General features: G+C 41.0%; 6 protein-coding genes across 9 annotated transcripts; 3 read left to right on the top strand and 3 right to left on the bottom strand.

Moving 5' to 3' along the window:
• Nucleotides 1-961: 961 nt before the first annotated feature.
• cact (NF-kappa-B inhibitor cactus) lies at nucleotides 962-14,527 on the top strand. Of its 3 annotated transcripts, none has more exons than XM_017163731.3 (7): nucleotides 962-1,121; nucleotides 1,632-2,405; nucleotides 3,390-3,567; nucleotides 3,678-3,888; nucleotides 12,698-12,786; nucleotides 12,855-13,112; nucleotides 14,146-14,527. In XM_017163731.3, exons 2-7 carry the CDS (start codon nucleotides 1,660-1,662, stop codon nucleotides 14,215-14,217), a joined length of 1,554 nt encoding a protein of 517 aa, XP_017019220.1. In that variant the 5' UTR covers nucleotides 962-1,121; nucleotides 1,632-1,659; the 3' UTR covers nucleotides 14,218-14,527. The 3 variants fall into 3 exon arrangements, with proteins under 3 accessions (XP_017019220.1, XP_070139435.1, XP_070139436.1); XM_070283334.1 differs by lacking the exon at nucleotides 962-1,121 and adding an exon at nucleotides 1,351-1,525; XM_070283335.1 differs by lacking the exon at nucleotides 962-1,121 and adding an exon at nucleotides 1,351-1,521.
• On the bottom strand, nucleotides 14,519-16,626 carry fzy (cell division cycle 20 protein fzy). The gene is made up of 3 exons (XM_017163730.2): nucleotides 16,142-16,626; nucleotides 15,763-16,087; nucleotides 14,519-15,707 (listed from the first exon to the last, which is right to left on the bottom strand). Exons 1-3 carry the CDS (start codon nucleotides 16,451-16,453, stop codon nucleotides 14,755-14,757), a joined length of 1,590 nt encoding a protein of 529 aa, XP_017019219.1. The 5' UTR covers nucleotides 16,454-16,626; the 3' UTR covers nucleotides 14,519-14,754.
• Nucleotides 16,627-16,756: 130 nt separating this feature from the next.
• On the top strand, nucleotides 16,757-18,068 carry cni (protein cornichon). Its single transcript, XM_017163737.3, has 4 exons — nucleotides 16,757-17,002; nucleotides 17,074-17,186; nucleotides 17,512-17,655; nucleotides 17,726-18,068. Exons 1-4 carry the CDS (start codon nucleotides 16,853-16,855, stop codon nucleotides 17,751-17,753), a joined length of 435 nt encoding a protein of 144 aa, XP_017019226.1. The 5' UTR covers nucleotides 16,757-16,852; the 3' UTR covers nucleotides 17,754-18,068.
• Nucleotides 18,069-18,253: 185 nt separating this feature from the next.
• On the bottom strand, nucleotides 18,254-20,228 carry Syx5 (syntaxin 5). Its single transcript, XM_017163735.2, has 3 exons — nucleotides 20,173-20,228; nucleotides 19,217-20,075; nucleotides 18,254-19,153 (listed from the first exon to the last, which is right to left on the bottom strand). The coding sequence occupies exons 2-3, from the start codon at nucleotides 19,893-19,895 to the stop codon at nucleotides 18,417-18,419; spliced, it is 1,416 nt and encodes a 471-aa protein (XP_017019224.1). The 5' UTR covers nucleotides 19,896-20,075; nucleotides 20,173-20,228; the 3' UTR covers nucleotides 18,254-18,416.
• Nucleotides 20,229-20,495: 267 nt separating this feature from the next.
• On the top strand, nucleotides 20,496-21,706 carry LOC108072630 (BOS complex subunit TMEM147). The gene is made up of 4 exons (XM_017163860.1): nucleotides 20,496-20,666; nucleotides 20,747-20,885; nucleotides 20,959-21,067; nucleotides 21,178-21,706. The coding sequence occupies exons 1-4, from the start codon at nucleotides 20,593-20,595 to the stop codon at nucleotides 21,537-21,539; spliced, it is 684 nt and encodes a 227-aa protein (XP_017019349.1). The 5' UTR covers nucleotides 20,496-20,592; the 3' UTR covers nucleotides 21,540-21,706.
• c(2)M (crossover suppressor on 2 of Manheim) lies at nucleotides 21,653-24,054 on the bottom strand. Of its 2 annotated transcripts, none has more exons than XM_070289119.1 (7): nucleotides 23,827-24,054; nucleotides 23,601-23,758; nucleotides 23,287-23,543; nucleotides 23,055-23,226; nucleotides 22,233-22,997; nucleotides 22,037-22,171; nucleotides 21,653-21,990 (listed from the first exon to the last, which is right to left on the bottom strand). In XM_070289119.1, the coding sequence occupies exons 1-7, from the start codon at nucleotides 23,973-23,975 to the stop codon at nucleotides 21,962-21,964; spliced, it is 1,665 nt and encodes a 554-aa protein (XP_070145220.1). In that variant the 5' UTR covers nucleotides 23,976-24,054; the 3' UTR covers nucleotides 21,653-21,961. The 2 variants fall into 2 exon arrangements, with proteins under 2 accessions (XP_070145220.1, XP_017019348.1); XM_017163859.2 differs by having other exon boundaries at nucleotides 21,653-21,977; nucleotides 23,827-24,052.
• Between the last annotated feature and the right edge of the window lie 118 nt (nucleotides 24,055-24,172).

Raw genomic sequence — 24,172 nt, forward strand, 5'->3', positions numbered from 1 at the left:
GTTTTAAATTTGGTAAATATAAGGTGATTTTTATTTATTTATACTTTTTATTACAGTTTTTTCTTCTCTTATCTAGCGTAAAAAATTGAGTAAAAGACATGTCTTTAGCGGATCGGCTATTTGTCTTGAAATTTCTTATTCACTGCGTTTTAATTTTTATTAATTCAAAAACTATATAATAGACTTTGCAAAAATATTTCAATTAAACGAAATTAGTAGAAAATAAAAACGTACATTTCAGTCAAATATTATAAACTTATTAAGTAATAATACACCTTACATAAATGATCAGTTAAAAAACTAATTTGTGCCCAGTTTTTTTCCGTGCATGTAGAGTACCCGAGAGACAGAAAAACCAGGTAGAAATCTTCCAAGTATCCTTAGCGAAATCATTTCCGTTTGGCTGGTGTTTTCCCCGATGTTTGTCAGCATCGTCGTCATACGCATTTCGCCCACAGAGCAATGAACATCTCACACCGATCGTAAGTAAGAAATAAATAAAAAATAAATTCTTGTTGCTGTTGCTTTTGTTGCTGCTGCTGTTGTACTGTTTGATCCGTTGGGGCCTTAGCGCTCTGTCAGAGATCTGACAACCCTGCATTGGGGCTCTCCTGCTCTTTGTTTTGAAAGTTTTCGTGCGCTCTCGGCAGCTTCGGCACCGTTCGGCTTTGGAAGCAGTGATGTCATTTACGCCTTTTTCCCGTCAAATTAGGCTTTTTTAAAGTGTGATTGCGGGAAAAATATTAAAAACAGCGACCAGCGGAAATTTCATTTGTCGTGCTGTTATTGCAAAAGCAGCATAACTGCTTAACTTTAATATTTTATACTTAAAATTAAAAAAAAAAATCCAGAAATCAGTTTTTTCCTAGCTATTTTCGCTTGGAATTCGGTTTTTTGGTAATCTAGCTACTTTTGCTGAGGAAAATGACATCACTGCTTGGAAGAAACCTATAAATACGGGTGTGCAGGCCGTAAAACGCGAAAAGCGAAAAATATTGTTAATAACAAACAGACGTGTTGCGCACGGGAGCTATGCAAATTAGAAACCACAAATTTTAACAAGCCGAAAAACTCAACTTACGCGTGTGAAACGAAACTCTGAAGCACAATTAACCAGCAAGGTAGTGAGAAAATAGTGCAAAATATAGAGGATAAATTTATGTGAAACAAAGAACAAGCAGACGAAGAGAAAATGAAAATGAAGCTGTGAGAGGAGATAAAAGATTTCCCTTTGTGTGTGTGTGTGTATGTGGAATGCGTGTGAAACAAACTCGGAGGCGCGCAAGGAAAAGGCAAAATAAAATCAACGGCAAAATCAAAAATAGTTCCCAAGTGAATCGTTTATTTTTATGTCGCTACACATGTATAATTTATAAATTGCTTTAATCTACAAAATGCTGTTATTGCGTTTTCACTTGTAGCTGTTCGTTCATATGTTTGTTTCGCTCGCACCCACAGTCGTTAGCTGGCCAGGGCAAAAAAGCGCAGTTACGTGAGAGCTTGCGAGAGAGTTTTGTGACAGTGAGTGAGTGAGAGAGAAAGATAACGATAAAGAGAGAGAGCGCGATTAAACCTGAGCTTAAAAGCAAAGTTCAAACGCATACTCAATCGCAAAAATATTAATTTTCCAGCTAACTGAGAGTCCGGAAAAGCACGAAAATGTGGAACCCAACAACAGCAGCGGAAGCAGCAGCAACAAAAGCAACAGCAACAAGTGATAGCAGCCAGGAGGACTGTAGCTGCAGCAGCAGCGCTGCCAGTGTTGAACAGCGCCCCCCTAACGCAGCCTCCTCCTCCGACAGTAGCGGTAAAAACGCAAAGTCAACATTTGGCGGCAAAGCGCAAGAAGAAGAGGCGGCCGCCGCCATTAACCAAAAGCACAAGGAATTTGCCTTGCAAAGCGAAACAAGCGATTCGGGCTTCATTTCCGGACCGCAATCCTCGCAAATCTTCAGCGAGGAGATCATCCCCGAGACAGAGGAGCAGCAGCAGCCGGAGCCCAAGGACCAGGAGCCCCAACAGAAACAGAAGCAGCAGCAGTCCGTGGTCCTTGATTCCGGCATTATCGACGAGGACGAAGAGGAAGTAGAGGAGGAGGAGCCCACCCAGGAGGACAAAAGCAGCAATCAAATGCGCCTCAAACACAGCACGGACGCAGGCATACCGCAATGGACGGTCCAAAGCAACTTGGCTGGTCGCGGCGAGCAGCTAAACAATCTCGGCCAGAGCAGTGGCGGCAGCAATTCCGCCCAGATTTCGGCTAACCGGAGCAAGGGCCCACAATCTACCACACAGTCCAACACAGCTGCCGGCCCCACCACGAATCCCTCCTCCGCTCCGCAGAGCAGTATCAACATTATGAACGCATGGGAACAGTTCTATCAGCAAAACGATGTTGGTGACACGTAAGTAATCTGTACTGGAACACCTTACGGGGGAAGTATTAATAATTGTAGAAAGATTTGAATTTAGTTATTGCAAAAGAAACTCCTCAAGAAATCATTAAAGCGGTGTACTTTCCACTGCTAGAACCCTAACAACATTTTCAGTTGTTCATTAGTTAGTTAGGCTTATCTGTTAATATAACACAAAACCAAAACCTGCTTCATTGTAAGACCCAATCCTTAAAACGAACTTTAGATCAATGAGAGAGCTCTATATTTAGGCCAATCAAAAATATGCAAATAGTCTTCGAACACATTAATGCGAAATATTCAGTGAACAAGTCTTGCTACTTAATTAATATCATCGGTAATATTCCTAAATTATCCCAATATTTTTGCGAGTCTGATCAGATCTAAAATTAAATTGCTTGTGACAACCAGAAGAAAGTGACAATGAAATTTGAATTTTATATATAAAAGACTGAACCTAGTCACTGTAATTCCGAATAATTTATAATCAAAATACCCATCTCGTTAAACTGCTCAAAGTCACGTTTAAGTGTGTTTCTTCTATCCGATATGAGGTGTCTTTCCGATGAGCATTTCCAAGTTTCCCAAAAAAACAAAGGCACCGACCACCAAGTGAGCTAAGGGGAGAGTTTCGTGAATCACTCTCGAAAGACCATTGTCTGGGCCGAGAAACGCGACTGACACATGTGTTTTAGTCAGGCTTTGGGGTTTTCCTGGTATGTGGGCAGGTACACTGGTATCATCACCGTCCGAACAGGTTTTCGGGGCAGCTCATCAGCTCTTATTTTTTCTTCACAATAATTCACCTCGACTTAACTTACTTGGGTTTTTACGCCGCCACATGACACAAGGCAACAAGTGAACAGGAAGAAGGGAAGAAAGTGCGGGCGGGTGGGTGCTGCTGCTGCTGCTGCGGCAGGTAAATAAACCCGCAAATTCATTGTTGTTTCTCTTTTCTCCCTTTCCTGTCTTTAGACCTCTGCACCTGGCCTGTATTTCGGGATCCGTGGACGTGGTAACTGCCTTAATTCGCATGGCCCCGCATCCATGCCTGCTCAACATTCAGAACGATGTGGCCCAGACTCCGCTGCATTTGGCCGCCCTCACCGCCCAGCCCAATATCATGAGAATGCTGCTGCTGGCCGGAGCTGAGGTAATTATTACTTTCTTCCGCATCATAAAGTACCTCATCCCATCTTAGACAACTGCTATCAATGGTTTAATCTAACAATTACACAATTATTGCGTCACATTTACATTCAGCCCTCGGTGCGCGATAGCCATGGAAATACGGCTCTACACCTTTCCTGCATCGCCGGAGAGAAGCAGTGCGTTCGTGCCTTGACGGAGAAATTTGGGGCCACGGAGATTCATGAGGCTCACCGTCAATACGGACACCGTTCCAATGATAAGGCTGTTAGCTCACTGAGCTACGCCCATCTGCCTGCCGATTTGGAGATTCGCAACTATGATGGTGAGTACAGTTGCCAAAATGAATTACTAATTCATTTGCCCAAAAGTATTAGCCATAAGTTCTAGACTAAATTAGGCATTGAACTTTTCAGTTAATAATTCTCCGAAATTTATTGGAATTTTTAGTTAGCAGCGTAAAATCTAGCCAGTAAAGTGTTATTTTTGGGCATCTGAATTTGCGGGCATTTTTCATGAAAAATTATGAATCTGTGCCAAAAAGTATACACATTATATTCCTGATATATATATCTGGTGTCCCGCCAACGGCTAGCCACAGTGCGAGACATTGTCGTCTGCTATATAGCATTAAATTATGTATATATGAACGTTAAAGACGTATGTGCATATAGGCTATAGGCTATACACGGGGAGACGCCTTTGAGCTGATGCCAAAAATACATTGGCCTCCGAGCAAAAAAACATTTCGCTTGAAAATTTTCCTCATCAAATGGCTAAAGCAACACAGTCCTCCTCCCACTCTTCCTACCCGTTGGTTATTGATTAACCAAAAATAAACGAAACAGAGAACACATTTGCAAAGTCTCAGACGTCAGCAAAAATCAATTTGCACAAGGATAGAGAAATAATATTTACATTTTGTTTTCATTAATAGAATCAGTATTACTTACACTTACGTAAGATACATATATCGAAATGGAAATTCAATTGATTATCGCAACTGTTTGTAGTGTTTTGTTTTTGTTTTGCCAGCTTTCGAGTTGTTTTCGAATGCGTTGCATCTCAAGGAAATCATTTTGAGGTAAATTTATTTTCCACGCGTAAAGGCAGACAGGGCGTGTCCCATAATTATATTCATTTGTTTCCTTATTTGATTTTGCTCTGTATTCAGGGGCCACAAATCGAATTATCGATTTGCATTTCTCGATGGTGGCTTCCACCCGCACATTTTGTATGAAGCCTGAGGGAGGACAGGGAAAAAAGGGTATATATTTGAAATAAAAAAAAGTAATTGGTGAAAAATACATTTAAGCTTATTCATTTAGTACTTTTATCAACTTTTTATAAGTAATTTCTTATGATTATTTTATTCCAAAGAAAGTAAAAGTTTTACAATCAAAATCTTAGAGAAAAAAAAGGTTAATAACCTATTCAGAAAGTGTATCGCAATACCAAAGTTATTTGCGTTTAACCTTTCGTTTGTTTAATCGATTTATATTGGCGTTTTTGGCCTTTTCCCTCTTCCCATCGCTTCTTTTTTTTGGCCAAGTATAACCTTGCCAAAAATAAAATCCAAATTCGTGAGTGGCAAACATTTGGTGAACAAACACATTTTTTGTTGGTCTCTCGTCGGCCAGCTTTAAGCAGCGCCAACCGGTTTGGAGCCCCACAAACAAACAGCTGCTCCCCATATATGTATATATATCTATATAGTTGGTATGGACTATACTATAGTTGCTATATATAACCTGCTCAGACACACTCGGCACATAATGTATTTTGGCTAGCCAAAAGCAACAGCAAAACAGCGCAGACATTTCCGACAAAAACTATTAAAAACCAACAAAGCAGAAACAAGAAACGAGACGGTCAGACGCTTTTGAATACATATTTCGCCTGTTTGAAATTTCTGGGTTTTCCCAAACCGATCACCGAAGTCAGTCAGTCCACACGACCCACCAATGCCGCCTCACCATTTGGATTCGAAAGCAATTCCCAATGTTGGGACTTCGGGGGCAATTCTGTGTACACAAAGCACAGATTACTCTGTAAACACACGGCCTTCACTATGTGGAACAAATAAATATTTCATCCCGTCCTCCCTGCCCCAGCATTGACGTCAACATCTCTGGGGTATAAACATATACATATTATGTAGATCCCAGAACCAAAAGTTATTGTTTTGAACTGGAAATATCCTTAATTTTTTAGGAAAAAACAAATTTTTTCTTAGAGTCAATGTCCCCCAAATAACTATTGTTTTTGTTTTCGCTAATGAAGTTTCTTAACCAGAATATATAACAAGATTATATAATCCTTCTGGGAGCACTCTTAGGAGTATACATTTGTATATTTAGCTCTACGATTTTTCTAAATTTAATGCCCTTCCGTTCCCGTTTTAAGGCTTCGCGAAATTCCCTTCTATTTAAACCAAATGCCGCTCGGAAAATGTGAGGCATTTGCCTTTCTGGCTCCAAGCCAAGCAAGAGCAGACATTAGACAAAAATGCAGTAAAAAAAAAAGAAAATAATAAAAATACAAAAGAAATAGAGCAACCAAAAATATAATGATAACATTAAGCCGATTAAAGGCGCAGACAGAAACGGAAATTGGGAAAGGTTCGTACGCTCGGTAGTGTTATCGAAGCAATGGGAACCTCCCCACCTTCCAAAAAAAATATATATTATATTATTGTAGTTTCTGGAAATCCCCAACTGAGCCCACAATAGTAATTATAATATATATGAAAGAATGGGTGTTTTTACTTACTTGGCCGCCGTAATCCATTTTGGGCCTCATTTACGCGCCTGGCACGCAACAACTGGGGAAATGGACTTCGATTATATAAATAACCAACACGCAAGGCTCTCGAGGACAGCTCTTCTATAAATAGTTGCTTTCCCTGAACGCAATTCGCTTGACAACCTTATTTGATTTGCTCTTGCTTTGGAAAACCAAGAGTGCCAGAATTTCCCATTTTTGATAATAAAAAAAAAGTATACACAAATCAATTGATTGTGATTGCATGGGTTATCAGTGAATATAAACTATTATCGTACCCACAGGCGGGCAAATTGTGACGTTTTCGGTTTTACTTATCAGGGTTTCTCTGCCCGGTTTATGGATTTCCAAAGAAAAGCTACTGGGGAATCTGCAATTGTTGCACACACATTTTTGCAATGAATAAATTCCGATTACTGAATAAATTTCCCCTTGGGAATGGGGAAGACAGAGGGTTCCGCCTTATCGCGTTTCTCTGGACATGGAATGTGTGTTTTCTGGTAAACCATGTGGAGGGAATTTCAGAAAATCGAAAACCCCATATGGATGAAGCATTTGGCCAGCATGTGTCTTACATATCTTCCACTCCAATGGAGTGAACCCACGAAATCTGTGGCCTGGCTGGCAACTGAACTAAACTGAAACTCAACAAATTAAGAGGCAGTCATTCGCCGTACTTCCCCCCGGCTGATAAGCTGTGCCGCTGGCAAAAAGCAAAATGAGATATGTCCAGCGGTGTTCGATCGTCAGCAGACATTGGTAACTGGAAATCGTGCGTTATCAGTGAACTGAGGAAAACCCCATAGGTGGTCGTTTATTGTGCGATTATACGAGCTTCGGTTCGTTCGTTCGTTCTCTGTCGAACGTCCTCGGCCTCGGCCCCTTTTGCCATTAAAAAAGATAACTGGCTATCAGTTCGTTTTGCCGGTTTTACCAACACCAACCATCCACCAATTTACCCACTATTTACGAGTGATCTAGGCCATATTGTAGTAAAGTTTTGTGCTCCTTCAACTAAGTTGAAGAGAGTAGACAGTTGTAGAAAACCCGCTATCAAGTCATGAGTTGACTGAATGCCTGAAAATCCTAAAAACCATTTACGTACTTTATACGTACCTTAGAAATTGTCTCATACAAAAGAGACACTATAATAATGGATGACAAAAGTGCACCCTAAAAGGCGCAGTTTGCGTCACAAACAAACAAATGTCTTGAACCTTTGATTTAAACTAGACCCTATATAGTATAAACTATACTATATTTGGATATATACGTTTAATAGAAACCTGTTTCTGCTGGCATTAATTGACTGCTCATTATTTATTGATATCTGGCATCTGACGACTATCAATGACTTACAATAAATGCATATTAGTAACTGTAGGCAACAACAAATTAGTCATGAAACAATTGGCTGAAAGACACAAGGTTAAATCTGGGGACTCTCCCGTTTTTGCAGCTGTAAACAGTTGGAGAACCAGTCAAGCTCTCGCTATTTCTTGTCTCATTTCCTTATTAAATGTCTGAAATAAACCTAATCCGCTTAGCTTTCTGCCGGAGAGAGAGGTAGACTTTGAAGATTGAAGAGTTTATTCACTTTAGCGGACAACGGACAAGGTTAGATCACTTTTTAAAAACGGAAATGTTTCCTGCTTCTTTAATAAACAACTGTCAGTGACCATAAGTAGTTTTCTATTTGTGATGAGATCTCAAGATTGGTCAATCATACAAGTTTATTGACTCTATCAGATGTTAGTTGGGGTTTTTACTTGATTAAAAATGAAAAAATCTTTGAATATCATTCATTAAAACTCTTGGTAACATAAGTACTTCCTATTTTGAAAGCAAGCAAAGCTTGTCTTTTGAATTCTTACAGTGAGCTCATGCAAATTGCAATAAATAAAATGACGGAAGTTGAATGTGCATGCGCAATGAATAATACCCAATCTAATGTCTGAGGGAAATCCTAACTAGCATTTGAGAAAAACCTAACCCGAGAAAGACGGTGTGATCTCCTTCCAACAAATTGGTGACCTCTTTGCCTTGGGGTTTCCCCCTGAAATTCCATTTGCGACTTGATTGCGGTTTGTTCGTTTATTTCTTTGTTACAAAAATGTTTTGTTGTTGTTGTTGTGTGTGCACTTTACACACGTGGCTGACGATCCCCAAACGCTTTTTGGGGTTGTTGGGGAAACCTACCTAAAAGCGATCGAAGCCAAGTCGTCGGGTGTTATTTGCATTTCGCATTCACAATCGCGCCCGAGAAAGAAAGTCAACAAGGCAAGGCGGACGAATAAGCTGACATAACCCGTCGCCGGCAGGCGGAGCGGGAAAGGGAACGGGATCGGATCGAGCTGACTTGCTTTCAAAACACTTTCATTGCCAAGTCAGTCGCCGTCGTCGCCGTCGATCGTCATATGGCTTGGAAAATCCATGGCTTTAATTGTGCTAAATTGTGCTGTTTGTTTTCGCTCGCTTCATTTGGCGGCCGGGCGGGCGGGCTCCGCTCCCTGGGTTTTTCACTTTACTTTAGAGCTAATTTCCACGTTGGGAAAGTTCGAACAGCAATTGAATTAACCCACCCAACGGCGGCGCCCAGAAGTCTTGGTCTCGTTGGGGTAAACAACTTTTAATTTGATATTGTCTTGTTCTTCCTTTCTCCTTACATAGCTGTTTATATATTTATTTGGGGTATTTGCCTGCCAGTTGTATTTGAACAGTTGGCATTAATTTCATTGGCCATGTCTTGAGCTCTTGCTGGGTTTTTTATCGTGGATCGTGGTATGGTAATTCCCCTAATGGCCTGGTAACTTCTTTTGGCACGCGTTTCGTTGGGGAAAACTAGAAAAACAGCTGAAACAAAATAAATAACAAGAAATATAAGATAATTACTAATTGCTCTTAGAAATTCCAGAGTTCAGAGAATTCAAAGCCGAAAAAAATCACCCATGAATTAAGAAATTCCATAACTATTATAATTACGAATCAATGACCCTCCGAATTTTAGAGTGAAGGACAGCAAATTTGCAACAAGAAACCCGTTGTAGAAATACCAAAAACTCTGCTCCCAACAATAAACACAATTAATTAAAATTAAGCGAAGACAGCAGCAGCAGCAGCAGCAACGTTTAATATTTGCGCTGTCAATAAATTTATGAACTTTGCGACTTTCTGGGTGACTTGTGGAGTACTTTTAACTGCGCTGTTGGGTTTTTCTCATAAGGTCGTTGTCGATATCTCGTTGCCTTTTCGCTTTATTATTATTATTATTATTTTTGTATTTTTTTACCGCCTGTGTAAATAGTAACTGGTTAACTTTTAGCTGGAGGGGATCAAGTGGGCGTTTGCCATTTGTGAAAGTGCTAAATTGTCGAGTGTGTGGTGTTGTCGGTGCAAATAGAATTTCCCATAATTGCGCAGTTCTAAGCGATTTCATAACGGTCGTTAATTGCAGGAAACCCAAAATCAACGATTACACTAATCACTGGACAAATAGAGCTCAATATTATATTATTCTACCATATACACAAGACTTTAAAAGCAAAAGTTTAAGGTTTCAAATATGCAAATTCATTTCTGCTTTTCAAGTTAATCTTTTTTAAATCATGACATCAACAACCAAAAAATAATATTCATAATACTGTTGCGAGTTTCTGGTTCAGATTGCTTAAGTCTCACAGTCATTCACTTACTTTTTAATGTGCCCCAATAAAAACAAGACATCATTCTAATTGTTTATAAATTCTCTAGATATAAATGGCTAAAAACATTTGTGTGACAATTGAACCCATCAAAATTTCATTGGCTTTTTTTTTGGTTATAAACAATTTAAATTATACGCTTTTTTGCCGGCTCTCCAAAGTAACATTCTAAAAACAAATATATCTAATTATTGAGCAATCACGTTACCTTGTGATTTTTATGTGATTTAATGTGCGTATTCTGGTCGAACTGCTTTCTGGAGACGTGTCAGGTTTCTCAGACTTGCTGGCTGGCTAGCTGGTCAAAAACCAAATCCAAACGAGGAGGGATTAACAAAGTATCTTGAAGATCTTGGGCTTTGGCTTTTGCGTGTTGTGACGCAGCCAGTCTTTGGGCGATTGGGGGAATTCCCATAACACAAAGTTTGAAACAAACTTTTGTGTTTCATATTTCATCCGTAGCTCGTCTATTAATATCTAATATCTAATATCCAACGGCGATATGATCGGCGTGTATAAGTCTTTAATCGTATGCTAACGATTGGCACGTTGCTGTGCTGAAAAGGCAACAACAATGAGGATTGTCTTTTACTAGCTCATCTTCGGTCGGACGGTCGGCTTCTCCTTTAGTTAGTCGAGCTTTAAAAAAAAACTCCATGTGGTCATCGTTTATTTATAAAACTTGTGACACAATTGTTGCTTTTGTAAGAGCGTAGCTCTCTCAGCACCGAAAAGAAAGAAAGAAAATAAAACTGGACTGAAGATGACTTTCTTAGTCCGCTTTCTTTCCCTGCCTCTCTCTGTTTTGGCCGGATCTGTGGCTTCATTTTTATTTTAGGTTGCTTTAATCTTCAAGTGTCTGAGATAACCTTAGGGTGTTTTTTTTTTTTTTTGTTATTAATTTTTGGGGAACTCTAGGGTTCATGGTTGAACCCGCTTTATCTCTAGCAAGTTTCTAATGACTCATGGCTGGAATTTTTAAACTATTATTACATTCTAAGCTATAGCTGGGCATTGATTAGGGAAAACAACAACTTCTTGTTGCGGAAATCTCCAGTGTCTGGCCATGTAAATGTGTATATGCAAATGTGCCAACCGTTTGTGTGTGAAAGTCAATCAACAGCACGTGTAGCTAGCCGCAAAAAAAAAAGTCTGGAAAAAAACTATAAGGCAAAGTCAGCAAAAATAACAACAAAGACTGCGTCAACTAATCATAAAGCCGTAAAAGCGAAGAAGGCATGGAATATACAAAAACAAATAGTGAGATACAAAAAAAAAAAACTAAACAATCTACCTTTGTTTTCTGTCTTTATTAATCCGTATGCAAGCCACGATTCGATCTCAAAAAATACGAGAATCGATTGAGAAAGAATCTGAAGAAATACTATGAAAATATATTCACTGTTTCTACTTTAGTTTAATTGAAATTGGTTTAATAATTAAAACTAACAAGAATGTTATAAGAATTACAGTGTCATACATTTATTTTTTTATTTATAGATGCTATAAGCTATAAGTATTTATAAGAAATATTAAGAAAGCTTTAAACAAAGAAACCTTTAAATAATTCTTAAAAACTTTAACTTAATATGCGTTTTTTTAAAATAATTGTTGTCTTTTTGTTTATAAAATTGCCAATTAAGTTGTTGTTCTATTCTTTATATGGAAGAAAGACACGACAAGCTCTAAAAAGTATGATAAAAAAGCGAATCATGAGCAGAATTCATTCCCCAAAAGCTTGCCTGAAATGTCAGTTGAATTATTGCAGAATTTATTATTATTATTAACAAAAACTCAAGATCTCCTATATGTATATTTGTGTGTGTCTCTATGTATCAAATTTCTACATATAATGTGCGCTCTCAAACCAATTTGAACTTGGACAAACTTGTTGCCGAAGCAGAACTGCCAAAAGCCAACTTTGTATTTGGTTTGTTAACTTAACTTAACGCCAACAACTGTCTTGCCTGATTTTTATTTTATTTTTCCTCGTCACTGGTCTTTGTTGTTGTTGGTCGGTCGGTCGGTCGCTCTGCTGTGTTATTGCTGCTGTTTTATTGTGGGAATTTCTTGGGTTTTTCAACGCACACCAGCAGCACAGTCGAGCGATCGCAAACACACTCACACGCACGGATACTCGTATTCGCATTCGAAGTCAACGGGTTGTCATATTGTCTTATAAAGCAAAAGCCCCTCCACTTGGCACCCAGATCCCCTTGACTCCTCCACCTCCTCCTTCTCCTGCTTCCCCGCCAAGTGGTCATTGTCGTAATCAAAGCTTTTTGGTGTGTTTCGTTTGTATTATAAAACGCTACTCGTTTTACAACTGAAAGCGATCGATCGTGGGGACACAGCTTTTTTTCCAGCAGAAGCTTTCGGAGAAGGGATCACGTTTCATTCATAACTTGGAGCTTTTCTGATACTCTGCAGTGAGAAATGAAGGAAATGTTGGTATATTTGGAGAAGTAATTGGAGTAGTTGGTGTAGTTGGAATGGTGGAGTATTGGGCGAACTATAAATAGGTTGAGAATTTTAAGAAATAAGTTAAAAGGAGATTTCTATAAATTACAACTTAAATTAAATAATTAAATAAAATAAGATTTAAAACAGTTTATTAATTAAACCCATTTGCATTTATCTTTCTTACAGGTGAGCGCTGCGTACATTTGGCTGCCGAGGCGGGACACATTGATATCTTGCGTATTTTGGTATCCCATGGAGCCGACATTAATGCCAGGGTAAGTTATTAAGCCCCGCTAAGCCACAAATAAAAATCTAAATTAATTAAAAAAAACTTTCTTAATAGGAGGGCAAATCTGGACGCACGCCACTGCACATTGCGATCGAGGGCTGCAACGAGGATCTGGCCAACTTCCTGCTCGACGAGTGCGAGAAGCTCAACCTGGAGACGGCCACCTTTGCCGGCTTGACAGCCTACCAGTTTGCATGCATCATGAACAAGTCGCGCATGCAAAACATTCTGGAGAAGCGCGGTGCGGAGACTGTGACGCCGCCGGATAGTGATTACGACAGTAGCGATATCGAAGATCTAGACGATACGAAGGTGAGCGTCACTGCCTAAGATCAGGGAAGGTTATTGTAGAGAGCATAAGCCACCACCAGCTTCCAAAATGTTCAAAGAAACAGAATCAGAAAAATGAAATAAGCTAGATGGAATTAAGTAAAAAGCAGAAGAATCCACCAAGCGAACTGGTATTCACTTGGAATGAATAAAGGTGTTTCGTTTCACTTGAGGAGCAACTAACACCTATTGTATTGTTAACCAAAAACAAAAGAAAGAAACAAAAAAATATGAAAAACCTGAGAAAAAGAAAGCAGAAGCAGTCAGTATAGTAAATCTTAGTAAACAAACAGCGCAGGGAGTCTATGTTTTAGTAGAACCCAAACAAAAGTGAACCAACAAAGTAACGAACAAACCATAGATGGGAAATGCAAAACAATAATGTCCAATGAACCAACTTTTCTTAACTAAATCTACATCTGTATTAGGATTTTCTATACAATTACGATTAAGCCATGTCCAATGTACACTCGATGTTTGTTGCTATTATTCATTCTCTATCTAAATCTATATGTATTCGTGTGTATGCCTGTGCTCTGTGTGTGTCTGTAACTTTTGTATGTGCGTGAGCGTGTATGTGAACCAGACCGACTAACATTATAGACCCTAGAACTATTATTATACACCTAACTCGATAATGATGATGATGAAAAATGAAATCATAAATTGTAGTATTAAGTTAGCTAAATCTAATTGATGTTTTCATGTTTTCTGACTGAATGAAATGATGTGTTGCAAAAATAAAAATATATTTTACTCAAAATATACAGAAAAAAAACAAGAGATTTGATGAAACTATAAATTTAAATTTGTTGTTGTTGATGTTTGGATCTTAAAGGTTTGTAAACGTCTAGGTTAGCACTTTAATTGTTTACCAAGTTTTGTTAAATTTGTTTGCTTTTTTGGTTGGTTTTTGTGGCTTTATTTTTTTGTTATTCTTTTGATTATGCCTAACCCTTGGTTGATATTCAATTCTAACCCGCTTTATGCTTGCAATCCTCTCTTTTACTTGCAGATGTACGATCGCTTTGGTGATCCGCGTTACTTTGTTAGCTACAACGGCGGCAATCCCATGACGGTTGCCTGAATGCCCCCATCCAATCTGTACATACGCCCTAGACTAATGCATATATACCTATATGTGTGCACCTATGATTATAACACAAACCGAATTCCCGGAGACGGCACGCCCCCTTCCTGCCCCCCGAAAATGTTTGCAAACATATTCCTTGACACACGTTCCCCGAGAAACCCAATGAATGTACTTACTTAGCTACTGTCCATCATCGAGTGGAGCACAGAACCCGCAACCCACTACCCGGAAGCGAATCCAATTTGATTGTGTTAAACGATAGTATTTAGAGAGCGAAATAAAGCATGCAAGAGGATGCAGAGAATGTCAAGCATTTTATTTATACGCACAAAACTTAACTCTAAGCAATAAAAGTATTTGACAAAATTCATAAGTTATATATATATATATCATAGTCGGTGGGGCAATACAGAACATGGAACAAGAAATATTCAATTTAAAAATCACTAAACATTAAATTCTCTACTAATTTCAACTTTAAACAAAGGTTAGATATATAAACTTCCGTTAAAATAGTCTTAACTTAATCTCCTAACGAATGCTCTGCCGAAAAACACTCTGCTTGGCCTTGCTATTAACGCTGGCCGTGGCCTTCTTGGCGGCCAAAGGATCCGGAGCAAAGCAATTCCACAGTCGAAGGGTTTCATCCGCTCCGGCACTGATCACAGTGCTGCCATCCGGTGACATGGCCATCTGCAATACTCGCGACGTGTGTCCAGTCAAGTCTGCCTGCTTTACCATCGTTGGGTACTTCCAAATGGTCAGTTGGTTGTTGGCGAATCCATGAGCAGATATCAGCTCCTTGTAGTGGCGGGAGAAGAGCAGGGAGCAGACTTGCGACTTGGAATCCACGGATTTCGTGAGGGAGCCATTGTTTACATTCCAGAACTTGATGCAACGATCGGCTGTTCCGCCGCCAGAGGCCAAGGTATTTGGCTGCCACGGACACCAGGCCAAGGCACGCACGGCAGCCTGATGTTCATTGAATTTATGCAGCGGATCGGTGGCCGTACCCACACCACTGCCGGCCAAAGACCACACATTCACCAGATTGTCATTGCCTCCACTGGCCAAGTACTTGAAATCCGTGGACCACTTCAGGCCGCACACCTCCTGAGTGTGTCCCGCCAGGGAGGAGAGCTTGTGCTCCCGCGCACGGACATCGTGGTGGACAATGGTGCCGTCGCGACTGCCGGAGGAGACCAGGAATGAATTCCAGGCCAAGGATCCCACTCGGGCACTATGACCATCCATCACACGCAGTCTCTTCACCTTCGAACAGTCCCAGAGCTCCACGGCACCAGTGCTGTTGCCAATGGCCAGAATCTGACCCTCTGGAATCCAGGACAGAGAGCCAGCATAGTCGCCCTCCTCGAACTCCGTCAGCTGCTCAATGTTCCCGCTGGCCGCATTCCACAGATAAACACAACTGCCCAAGGCAACGGCCACGATATTATCACCACTCCAGTCCATCAGGTTGAGATCTGAAAGAGGCTCCATCTTAAGCTTAAATTTATCAGAGTTGAGACATCAACCTACAGTAATCGTTGATGAAGTCCGGTGCATCCAGAATCCTCTCCGAAGTGGTTGGTATGTAGCGCGAGCCACTCTTCGTCGATATGGGTGTCTTTATGGAGTAGACCACCTTTAGAGGATTCGTGTGAGACTCGGGAGCAGCCGGTGCCTTGTTCTGATAACACAAAATACGGCCACCATTGTTATCGTTGTTGACCTGGGCAACATCGGAGATCAGTTTCTGTCGCTCCACTTTGTGGGCCGAGGCCTGGACATTGCTCTCGTTGCTGTTGCTAGTGGTGGCCTTCTCGTTCTCCTCGTCGGACTTCTCGCCAGAATCTTTGTTGACCTATCCAAGGATACAAATGGATTTCTAGGAACTTACTAACCCTTTTATACTTACCAAAAAGTGAGCCAGCTCAAAGTTGGTGGCAGCTCGATTCGGGATAAATCGATCGCCACCGCCAGGCGTTTTTGTTGGCGTGGCTTGGGATTTCTTGGCCTTGCCCTCGCTGGTCTTTCCCGGCGTCTTTGTGGACACCTGGACGCCCGAGAAGCTTGTGTTGTACGAGACGGACAGCACCGATCGTGTGGTATTGGCGCTCCCGTTGAGCGACGCCTCCAGCTTCTTCTTCCAACGCGGTGCAGGTCCGCGCGTCTCCCCGTCCATGATCAGTGCATTTTGAAGGTCGCTTACAAAATTGAATTGTGACATGTTTTGTCGGCGTTTGTTGGTCTGGGGTGTCAGGTAGTTTCTATTTATGTATCACACAATTCTCGGTAATTGCACGAGCGTCGTTTGAGGATCATAGATTGCTTAGATCCTAAAAAATTCGATCGATTTCCTTCGGCTTTTGGTAATGGCGGTTCGATTCGGAAAAGAAGTGTGACCGCACGAGGATAACGGTGAGAAGTATTTTCGCAGGCAGGAGAAAATAAAAAATACTGAACATATATCGATACTTTTGAAAACGAACGATGATTGAGATTATCTATGTTGAAATCGAATCTTTCCCAGCTCTATTACAAATTGGAAGCCGAATTTTTTACGTAAATAAATTAGCAAGTCATATTGTTTAGAACTTTATGCTGAGCTGCCAGGCGATATAACAGGATGGCTTTCAACTTCACCGCCTTCACGTACATAGTGGCCCTGATCGGGGATGCGTTCTTGATATTCTTCGCCATATTTCATGTGATTGCCTTTGACGAGCTGAAGACAGATTATAAAAACCCTATAGATCAGTGTAACAGCCTCAATCCGGTGGGTATTAAAGCACATATTCTTTGCATTGCAGTCCAGTTGAGTAAATGCGATGTCTTTTCTTTCCTTAGCTGGTTTTACCGGAGTACTTGCTGCACATCTTCTTAAATTTGCTGTTCTTATTCTGCGGCGAATGGTTCTCGCTGTGCATCAACATACCCCTCATAGCCTATCATATTTGGCGGTAAGTAAATCATGTTACACGGGAGTAGTATTATTTTGACCTGTGGTAGTATCTGTGCCTGAGTATATCTAGGTACTTACTTCTAAAAGTGTGTAGCCGGCTTATCTACATTTGTTAATTGAAGAACGTCCGAAGATAGATTACCAGCGTTCCACATTTCATGCTCATTTAATTAAATTACAAATACACTTGGAATATGCTGGCATTCAATCCTTCAAAATTATTATAGTTATTACAACAACTCTCAAGGCCCATAAATAAGCTCCCCCCGTTTATGAACGCTTGATTGAGTCATGCTTAATGCGACCACTCCCATATATTGCAGCTACAAAAACCGCCCGGTGATGTCTGGCCCTGGACTGTATGATCCCACCACGGTCCTGAAGACGGACACATTGTCACGGAATATGCGCGAGGGCTGGATCAAGCTGGCCGTCTACTTGATCAGCTTCTTCTACTATATATACGGGTAAGTTGATAATAATTATTAGGGCAATCGAGGGCCATCGTTTTCGTCTAACCTTTCTCGCTAATTTTAGCATGGTTTATTCGCTCATCTCGACATAGAGGCATTGTGGCAGCTGCCTGGGGATCTCATTGTTGGCGCCAGCGCATCCGCATCGTGTATTAGTTGTCATACTCGGGTCAGAGAGACGATTGCCCATAATAACCCACGAACAATACTTCACTTGTAAATTTGAGTCAAAAACCCATAGAAAGACATCTAGAGCAGTGTTGTTTTCTTTTATAATTTTTAGTCTATTTTGTGTGAAGTTGGAGATTGTAACGTATTTTAATTATTATTATTTTTATTTGCATTTCGCTTCCTTGGTGTGGAGTTGGAACTTAAGCACATTGAATAAAAAGTCGAATTAAAAATAATGCCTCTTTATTTTTTACTCCATGTGTAGCTTGAAGGACAGTGGATTTTTCGACTAAACACCAGCAGCAGCGGCACAACACACTCTAGATAACAAAGATTATAAAACAAAGGTATTAAGCCTTATCATTATCAGCATAATTTAGGCCACATTTTTACCTTTCAGCAAGTTCAGTTAAAAAACAGCTTTCATGTTGTACATTTTTATAACTTTATTATACAATCGGTTCCGGGTAGGCCACAGCTTGGAATAAACAATATTGTGATTGAAACTTGATTAAAATTAATAATTGCTGTATACAGAGGGAAGAAGGTACGTGGGGCAAGCAACCTGCTGGCGACAACTTCGATTATGACATAAAAACAACAAAGAACAGGAAGAAGAATATGAGAACGCCGAAAATCTTGATCATAAGCCAGCGATTCTTTGAGACGGACTGAAAATACTTGAGGATTTCGCCGTGGGCCGCCTCTATATTCAATTCCGCATCCGCCACATTCGTGTCTATCCTCTCCACGATCTCCTCCTGCTCCTTGACCATGTGCGCCAGCTGCTGGAAAATGCCGCCCAGCTCAACGATCGTAGATTCTATATTTTGCATGGTTTCCGCCCGCTGTTGGACGTAATTGTCCGACTCATCGTAGATGGCCATCTGTGTCTGGGTGGTAGCCAGGAGCGGAGTGGTGTCACTGCTGCCCATGTCTATGCTCACAGCCTGGTTCTCCTCGCTGAGGAGCAGGGATCCTTGCTTCGCAGTCGACGGTGAGACGGTGTGAGCGGCCAATGGACCTGGTCCCTGGCTAAACTGATCCCGTCTAGTCTTCTGTTGCTTTAGGTTTTCCGTGCGCACCTCCAGGATCTGCTTGAAGTCCGTGCTCATGCTGGCCAACTTGGATTGCAGGGCCAGTACCATGTTCGAGGAATGTGACACCAAGTGTTTGCCATTTGTATGACGCCGCTGGTCCTTGGAGATGTCCTGAAGTCGGGCAATCTGCTGGTTCAAGGCATTCAGGTCGCCCTTGATGATGTACGTCAACTCCTGGATCTCCTGCGGTCTGTCGTCGAAAAGGCTCTTTTTCTTTGCCACTGAAATAGAGAGCGATATTAATTACGTTTCGGGTTTCAATCTAAGAACCTAAAAGTACTTACACATGGTGAGCTTTTCCAGCTTGGCGTAGGTGCTGGCTATGTTCTTGCCAATGAACCTGGCCACCATCATGAACTCCGAGTAGCTCTGAACCTGCGTGGCCTTCCGAGGATCCCGGATGTTCACCGCCCGTGTGATGTTGCGTGCCTGCAGCGATCGAATCGCGTTGGCAAACTCGCCTGTCCGATCGCGGGCAGCCATGATGAAGACCTCTGGTTCGGGTTCCGGATCGAAGTGGTCTTCTTGCTGAAACTGTCCAGTGGCCGAGATGCCGGATGCGGGATTGTAATTGTAGTTGTTTTGGCTATTGAAGTTTGTGTCCGGTTGGTTATTTCCGGTGACCACGGCGGCAGCGGCACTTAAGGTGCGCAGAGCCTGGCCAGAGAAGGCGCGCAGATTCCACTGGCGGGCCGCCTTTCCGTACTTGTCGTCCGAGTCGGGTGCGAGCGATTGGCCGGACTGGGCGTCACCGATGTGAATGGCCGCGTCGACGGACGCCTGGGGTTGCTGTGGATAACCAAGAGGCTGCACTAGTAGTCCTCCAGATCCGCCAGCTGGTCCTAATGCTGCGCTTGCGCCTGATCCTGTCTGATGCTGATCCTCTCCCGTTTGAATGGTATAGGTGCTGCTGCTGCTGTAATCCTGCTGATCCGTTTGATGGAGTCGTCTTCGAGTTTGCATCTCATCTCAGATTGGAGCTTGTCCCCGGGAGTTGACGTTGCTGATTTTCATATGCACACACAAGCGATCTGTTGGACTTTCCTTCAGAGTGGCGAAATTTTCCTCTTTGTTTTTCGCAGGCAAATCACTGGGTTTCCTTTTGGTTTCTGTCCCGGAACTCAATTGGCAATCCTGTGTGTCCTAGACAATGTATAATGTGGAATTTTGTATCAGCATTTTCCTTGGGGTTTCGACTAACTAGTCATAATAATTAAAAAAAATATTGCAGAAAACTCACTAACACGCACGCACACACTCTCACTCACTCACACACACGCACCCATACGACCTCAGATGCCAGATGACGATGACGTGTTGATATCTAGCACCTATCGATAGGCATCAGTGGTGGCGGAGTTCTAGCCATTTTTTGTAATATAATTAAATACAAAAATAATTAACCTCTTACATTAATTTAGAAAATATATATTTTTTATTTTATAGAAGCACAATAAACCAAAATAGAGAAAGGATTAATAGTTTTGTGAAAAGCTTAAGCTATTTTCTGTTCCCAGATCTTTTTCCGCTAAAATCAGCTATTGTTCCCCAGCATCACTGACAGGCACCTATCGATAACCAAAGGCGAGCAACGCTAGTTTTTTTCTTTTCAACTTTTAATTCTTAATTAAAGCAAAATAACTATAGTTTATAAAAGAAAATGACGTTGTATCACTTTGGAAATTGTGTGGCCCTGCTAACGCCGTATTACTTCACCTACAAATACTCCGGCCTGTGGGTTTTGAGCACATTTAGCGCTTCTTTGCTCCAGATCAATAAAAATACAATGTCTAAATTGTCCCGGTTTCTTGCAGATCTGAATATGGGGCGTTTTGGAAGTGCGTGCAGGCGGGCGGCATTTACATATTTACTCAGCTCTGCAAGATGCTGGTCCTGGCCACATTCTTCTACTCGGACAGTTCTTCCTCCAGCGGCGAATTCAACTTCTTTGCGGTGCGTGTGCGCTTACCCTCTATTTACCCAATTATTAAGGTTAAGTTGTGTGTGCTCGCTCTTAAATTTACAGGAGATCTTCCGCTGCAGCGTGGACATTGCCGATCTACTTGGATTTGCCCTGATCCTGAGTCGTATTCCTGGAAAGGGACACTCCAAACTCATTACAGCCGGACTCGGATGTAGGTCAATCGAATAACCTAATTAGGGTCCTAATCTTTGACCCCAATCTAAATTCTTGTATCGTATGAATTTGTTTTTAATACGAAGGTTCCTCTTTATATTCCCTCAGGGGCCACTGCAGAGGTGATTCTCTCCCGGGGCATCATGCTGTGGGTCGGAGCCCGAGGAACCGAGTTCAGCTGGATCTACATCCTGAAGTGTCTCGAGTCGAACGTGCTTTTGGTCCAGCACATAACTACGGCCACCCTGATCTGGCTGTTTACCCGTCACGATCTGAACAAGGCGCTGAAACCGTTGGTCAGCCTGATGCTGGCAGTGACCGTGTTCAAGGGTGTTTGGCTGGAGGGCATGCTCCACATCCTGGCCATTGGACCTTGGCTGACGGTGGCTGTGAAAGCGCTGGTAGCTGCCGTAATTGGATTCTGCACACTGCACATTTACTCGGGTCTGGCTCAGCAGATAGGCATCTAAGCGATTGTGCCAATAATACAATGTATTCCTTTTGTTTTGTAACTTGTTTATTATTTTTTTGGTGTTGTCACAGAGAGAGAATGAGATTGTGTAACGAAGGACAACTGGTACGGTTTAGAGAATTATCAAAAATGTTAATGAATTATAACGTAATAGTAACAAAGAAATGTACAAAAGTTTTTTAAATGAATTTAAGGATTTTGTGACGGGAACAATATACGTCAGTTTAGCCTAATTATAGTAAGTAAGTAACAAATGATAGCGATGATCAAAAAACAATGATTTATAGTCTCTTTCAGACTGGTTAAAATTGTTGTAGTAAATCTTGTGTACTACCTTCAATAATGAGCCTGTTGGACTCAGCGCCAAGTTCTATTCTGTCCATTTCAATGGAGTTTGGCTTCGTGGAGATCTTTATAAACTTATCCCGAGTCAGATCTGAAATAGAACCCTTCTTATTAAATGTAGTATATAGATTTTGTGTTTTTTAGACTTACACAACAAAAAGTTAAAGGCAAGCGATGCCTTAATACGATCTTGAAACGATAGGATAAATTTATTGGCATCAATTCCATGAATTTCGGGATTATTGCGCCAAATCATTAGTAGATCCATCATCACGGAGTAAGCATCTAAGAGAAAAATTGACAATATTTGTTTAAAATAATATTTATTAGTCTATATATATCTCACCAAAATTATTATCTTTATAGCCTATGGTATATTTTAATGTACTGCTATTATTATTGCTTTCAACAACTGGAAGCAGCAGTGGAGGAGTTAAGTTAATGTCCTCTTGTTCCTCTGGAACAACGGGCTGAAAAACAATATTTTTTTCTTTTATTTTCCTGCTCTTAAGTGGAGCGAAAACCTCCTTGACCAGATCCTCTGTGAAATCGACCCCGAATATGCTTCTAAGGGTAACCTCAGATTGCTCATCTTCGGTTAAAGTAACGGGAGATATTTTAATAACATCTGGAAATACTGAAATTTTCTTATTTAGTTTAGTTAACAGGTCCTCGGCTGTTTTGCGCCGTTCGAAAGACGTTGGAATTGCCACAACTTTTTCTTTAAGAAAAGTTTTCTCCCTCGGCTTCTTTCGAGAATATTTAATGCACTTGTCGATAATTAGCTTCTTTCTGCGAGAATTTGTTGATTTATTTTTATCAACAGTAACAGGTTGAGTTATTTTAACGCTGTGCGTTGTCTCAATAGTACTGTCATCAAAGGACATTCTCCTTGATGGAGGTTCAAAGAACTCCAGTGGAAGCGATGGTTCGCATACTATGTGAGTTATATCTGATTCGTCTATACCACGGCTATCTACTGCAGGATAGTTTGTGGTCGATATAGCGCTGTCTTCTTGGGAAGTGTCCAGTTCAAATAGATCAGCATCCAATCTGGGCATTTTCGCTGGTAAAATGTCAGTTGAAAAGCGATTTGTCAATCGTCGTTTGGCTAAATTTAATCAAGGATTAGTTGAACAAACAATTATTTGAATTGAGAACTCATTACCAGAATATCGTGGATACAGTTCATGAAAATATGTTAAATCCGCTTCGTCACTGCTTCCAAAGCCCTCGCTTGGATAAATGTTCGACTGCTCCTCGTGAATTTGGAATTCCTCGGTTATGGTAATTTCATGATATGAACTCACTTGAGTACTATTTCGAGGTAGCTCAATGGACTGAGAATAATAAAATAAATGTTAAAAAACTTGCCTTATAAACTGATTATTCAGACCCACCTTCTCTAGGTTAACCTGCTGAGTGCATTCCGACTGCCACACCTGACACTCGGATAGCATATTTGCATAGTAATGCTGCATAGGTTCACTGAGCAGATCGGATTCGTCCAATCTGAGCCGTTTGGAGATCATCAGTTTGCTCTTCTTGGTAATTACAGCCTTACGCTTACGACTGGTTTGTAACACTGATTTCTTGGTTGTCAAAACCAAGTCAAAGCTGTTGCCTTTTATTTGATCCAGCAAATGTTTGGTGTCCTCTAAAAAGGATACATATGTATATATATACAAGAGACTTCCTTTAGCAAAGTACTTACCCAAAAGCATATCCACCTGACGACAATATATACTTGTGACACCGCAAGTCAACTGCGCAAAGTCCTTGAAATGGTGGTACAGTTGGTGTTTTGAGGCCACCGAATGGGAACGTTGTATCTCTGATGTCTTTTTCTGCACCAAGGAAGTGATTTGCTTGCTTAAAAGTTACACAAATCGGTCGGTAAAGATCACTGAAGATATGTATAAACATATGTATGCACTAACCAACAGGCCACAGTATCCACAGCGGCGATTTCTGTCTTACTGAATGAAGAAATAAGAGCTTTCCGGGAACGGCAGGCTCTGCCCACTCTCCAGCAGCTTTCCAGAAGGTTATCCTCATATTGATTCAAATCAAGCGTACGATCCTGCATGTTAACTACTCAGGTCCTGCTTACATTTTGGGAGATCACTATTTATTGCAAAAGAATTGCAATTTGCCAATTGGCGCGGAAAAAAACAATGGGCAACTGATCCAACGGTACTTTCGGCAGCCCTGGTTTGTTAGAGATGAGAAGAGCAATCAGTAGATCAAGATCGATATTAAGCAATTAATATCGTTTGGGAAATA

This window comes from Drosophila kikkawai, chromosome 2L (assembly GCF_030179895.1).
Source record: "Drosophila kikkawai strain 14028-0561.14 chromosome 2L, DkikHiC1v2, whole genome shotgun sequence".
In the NCBI taxonomy this organism is placed as follows: domain Eukaryota; kingdom Metazoa; phylum Arthropoda; class Insecta; order Diptera; family Drosophilidae; genus Drosophila; species Drosophila kikkawai.

Coding starts and splice junctions, on each gene's coding strand:
- cact (XM_017163731.3), top strand. CDS start 1,660: ATGTGGAACCCAACAACAGCAGCGGAAGCAGCAGCAACAAAAGCAACA. Junction 2,406..3,389: donor CAAAACGATGTTGGTGACAC/GTAAGTAATCTG, acceptor TCCTGTCTTTAG/ACCTCTGCACCTGGCCTGTA. Junction 12,787..12,854: donor GAGCCGACATTAATGCCAGG/GTAAGTTATTAA, acceptor CTTTCTTAATAG/GAGGGCAAATCTGGACGCAC.
- fzy (XM_017163730.2), bottom strand. CDS start 16,453: ATGTCACAATTCAATTTTGTAAGCGACCTTCAAAATGCACTGATCATG. Junction 16,088..16,141: donor TTGAGCTGGCTCACTTTTTG/GTAAGTATAAAA, acceptor ATCCTTGGATAG/GTCAACAAAGATTCTGGCGA. Junction 15,708..15,762: donor GGACTTCATCAACGATTACT/GTAGGTTGATGT, acceptor AGCCTCTTTCAG/ATCTCAACCTGATGGACTGG.
- cni (XM_017163737.3), top strand. CDS start 16,853: ATGGCTTTCAACTTCACCGCCTTCACGTACATAGTGGCCCTGATCGGG. Junction 17,003..17,073: donor AGTGTAACAGCCTCAATCCG/GTGGGTATTAAA, acceptor TTCTTTCCTTAG/CTGGTTTTACCGGAGTACTT. Junction 17,656..17,725: donor TTCTTCTACTATATATACGG/GTAAGTTGATAA, acceptor CGCTAATTTTAG/CATGGTTTATTCGCTCATCT.
- Syx5 (XM_017163735.2), bottom strand. CDS start 19,895: ATGCAAACTCGAAGACGACTCCATCAAACGGATCAGCAGGATTACAGC. Junction 19,154..19,216: donor GCTGGAAAAGCTCACCATGT/GTAAGTACTTTT, acceptor TCTCTATTTCAG/TGGCAAAGAAAAAGAGCCTT.
- LOC108072630 (XM_017163860.1), top strand. CDS start 20,593: ATGACGTTGTATCACTTTGGAAATTGTGTGGCCCTGCTAACGCCGTAT. Junction 20,886..20,958: donor GCGAATTCAACTTCTTTGCG/GTGCGTGTGCGC, acceptor TTAAATTTACAG/GAGATCTTCCGCTGCAGCGT. Junction 21,068..21,177: donor CATTACAGCCGGACTCGGAT/GTAGGTCAATCG, acceptor ATATTCCCTCAG/GGGCCACTGCAGAGGTGATT.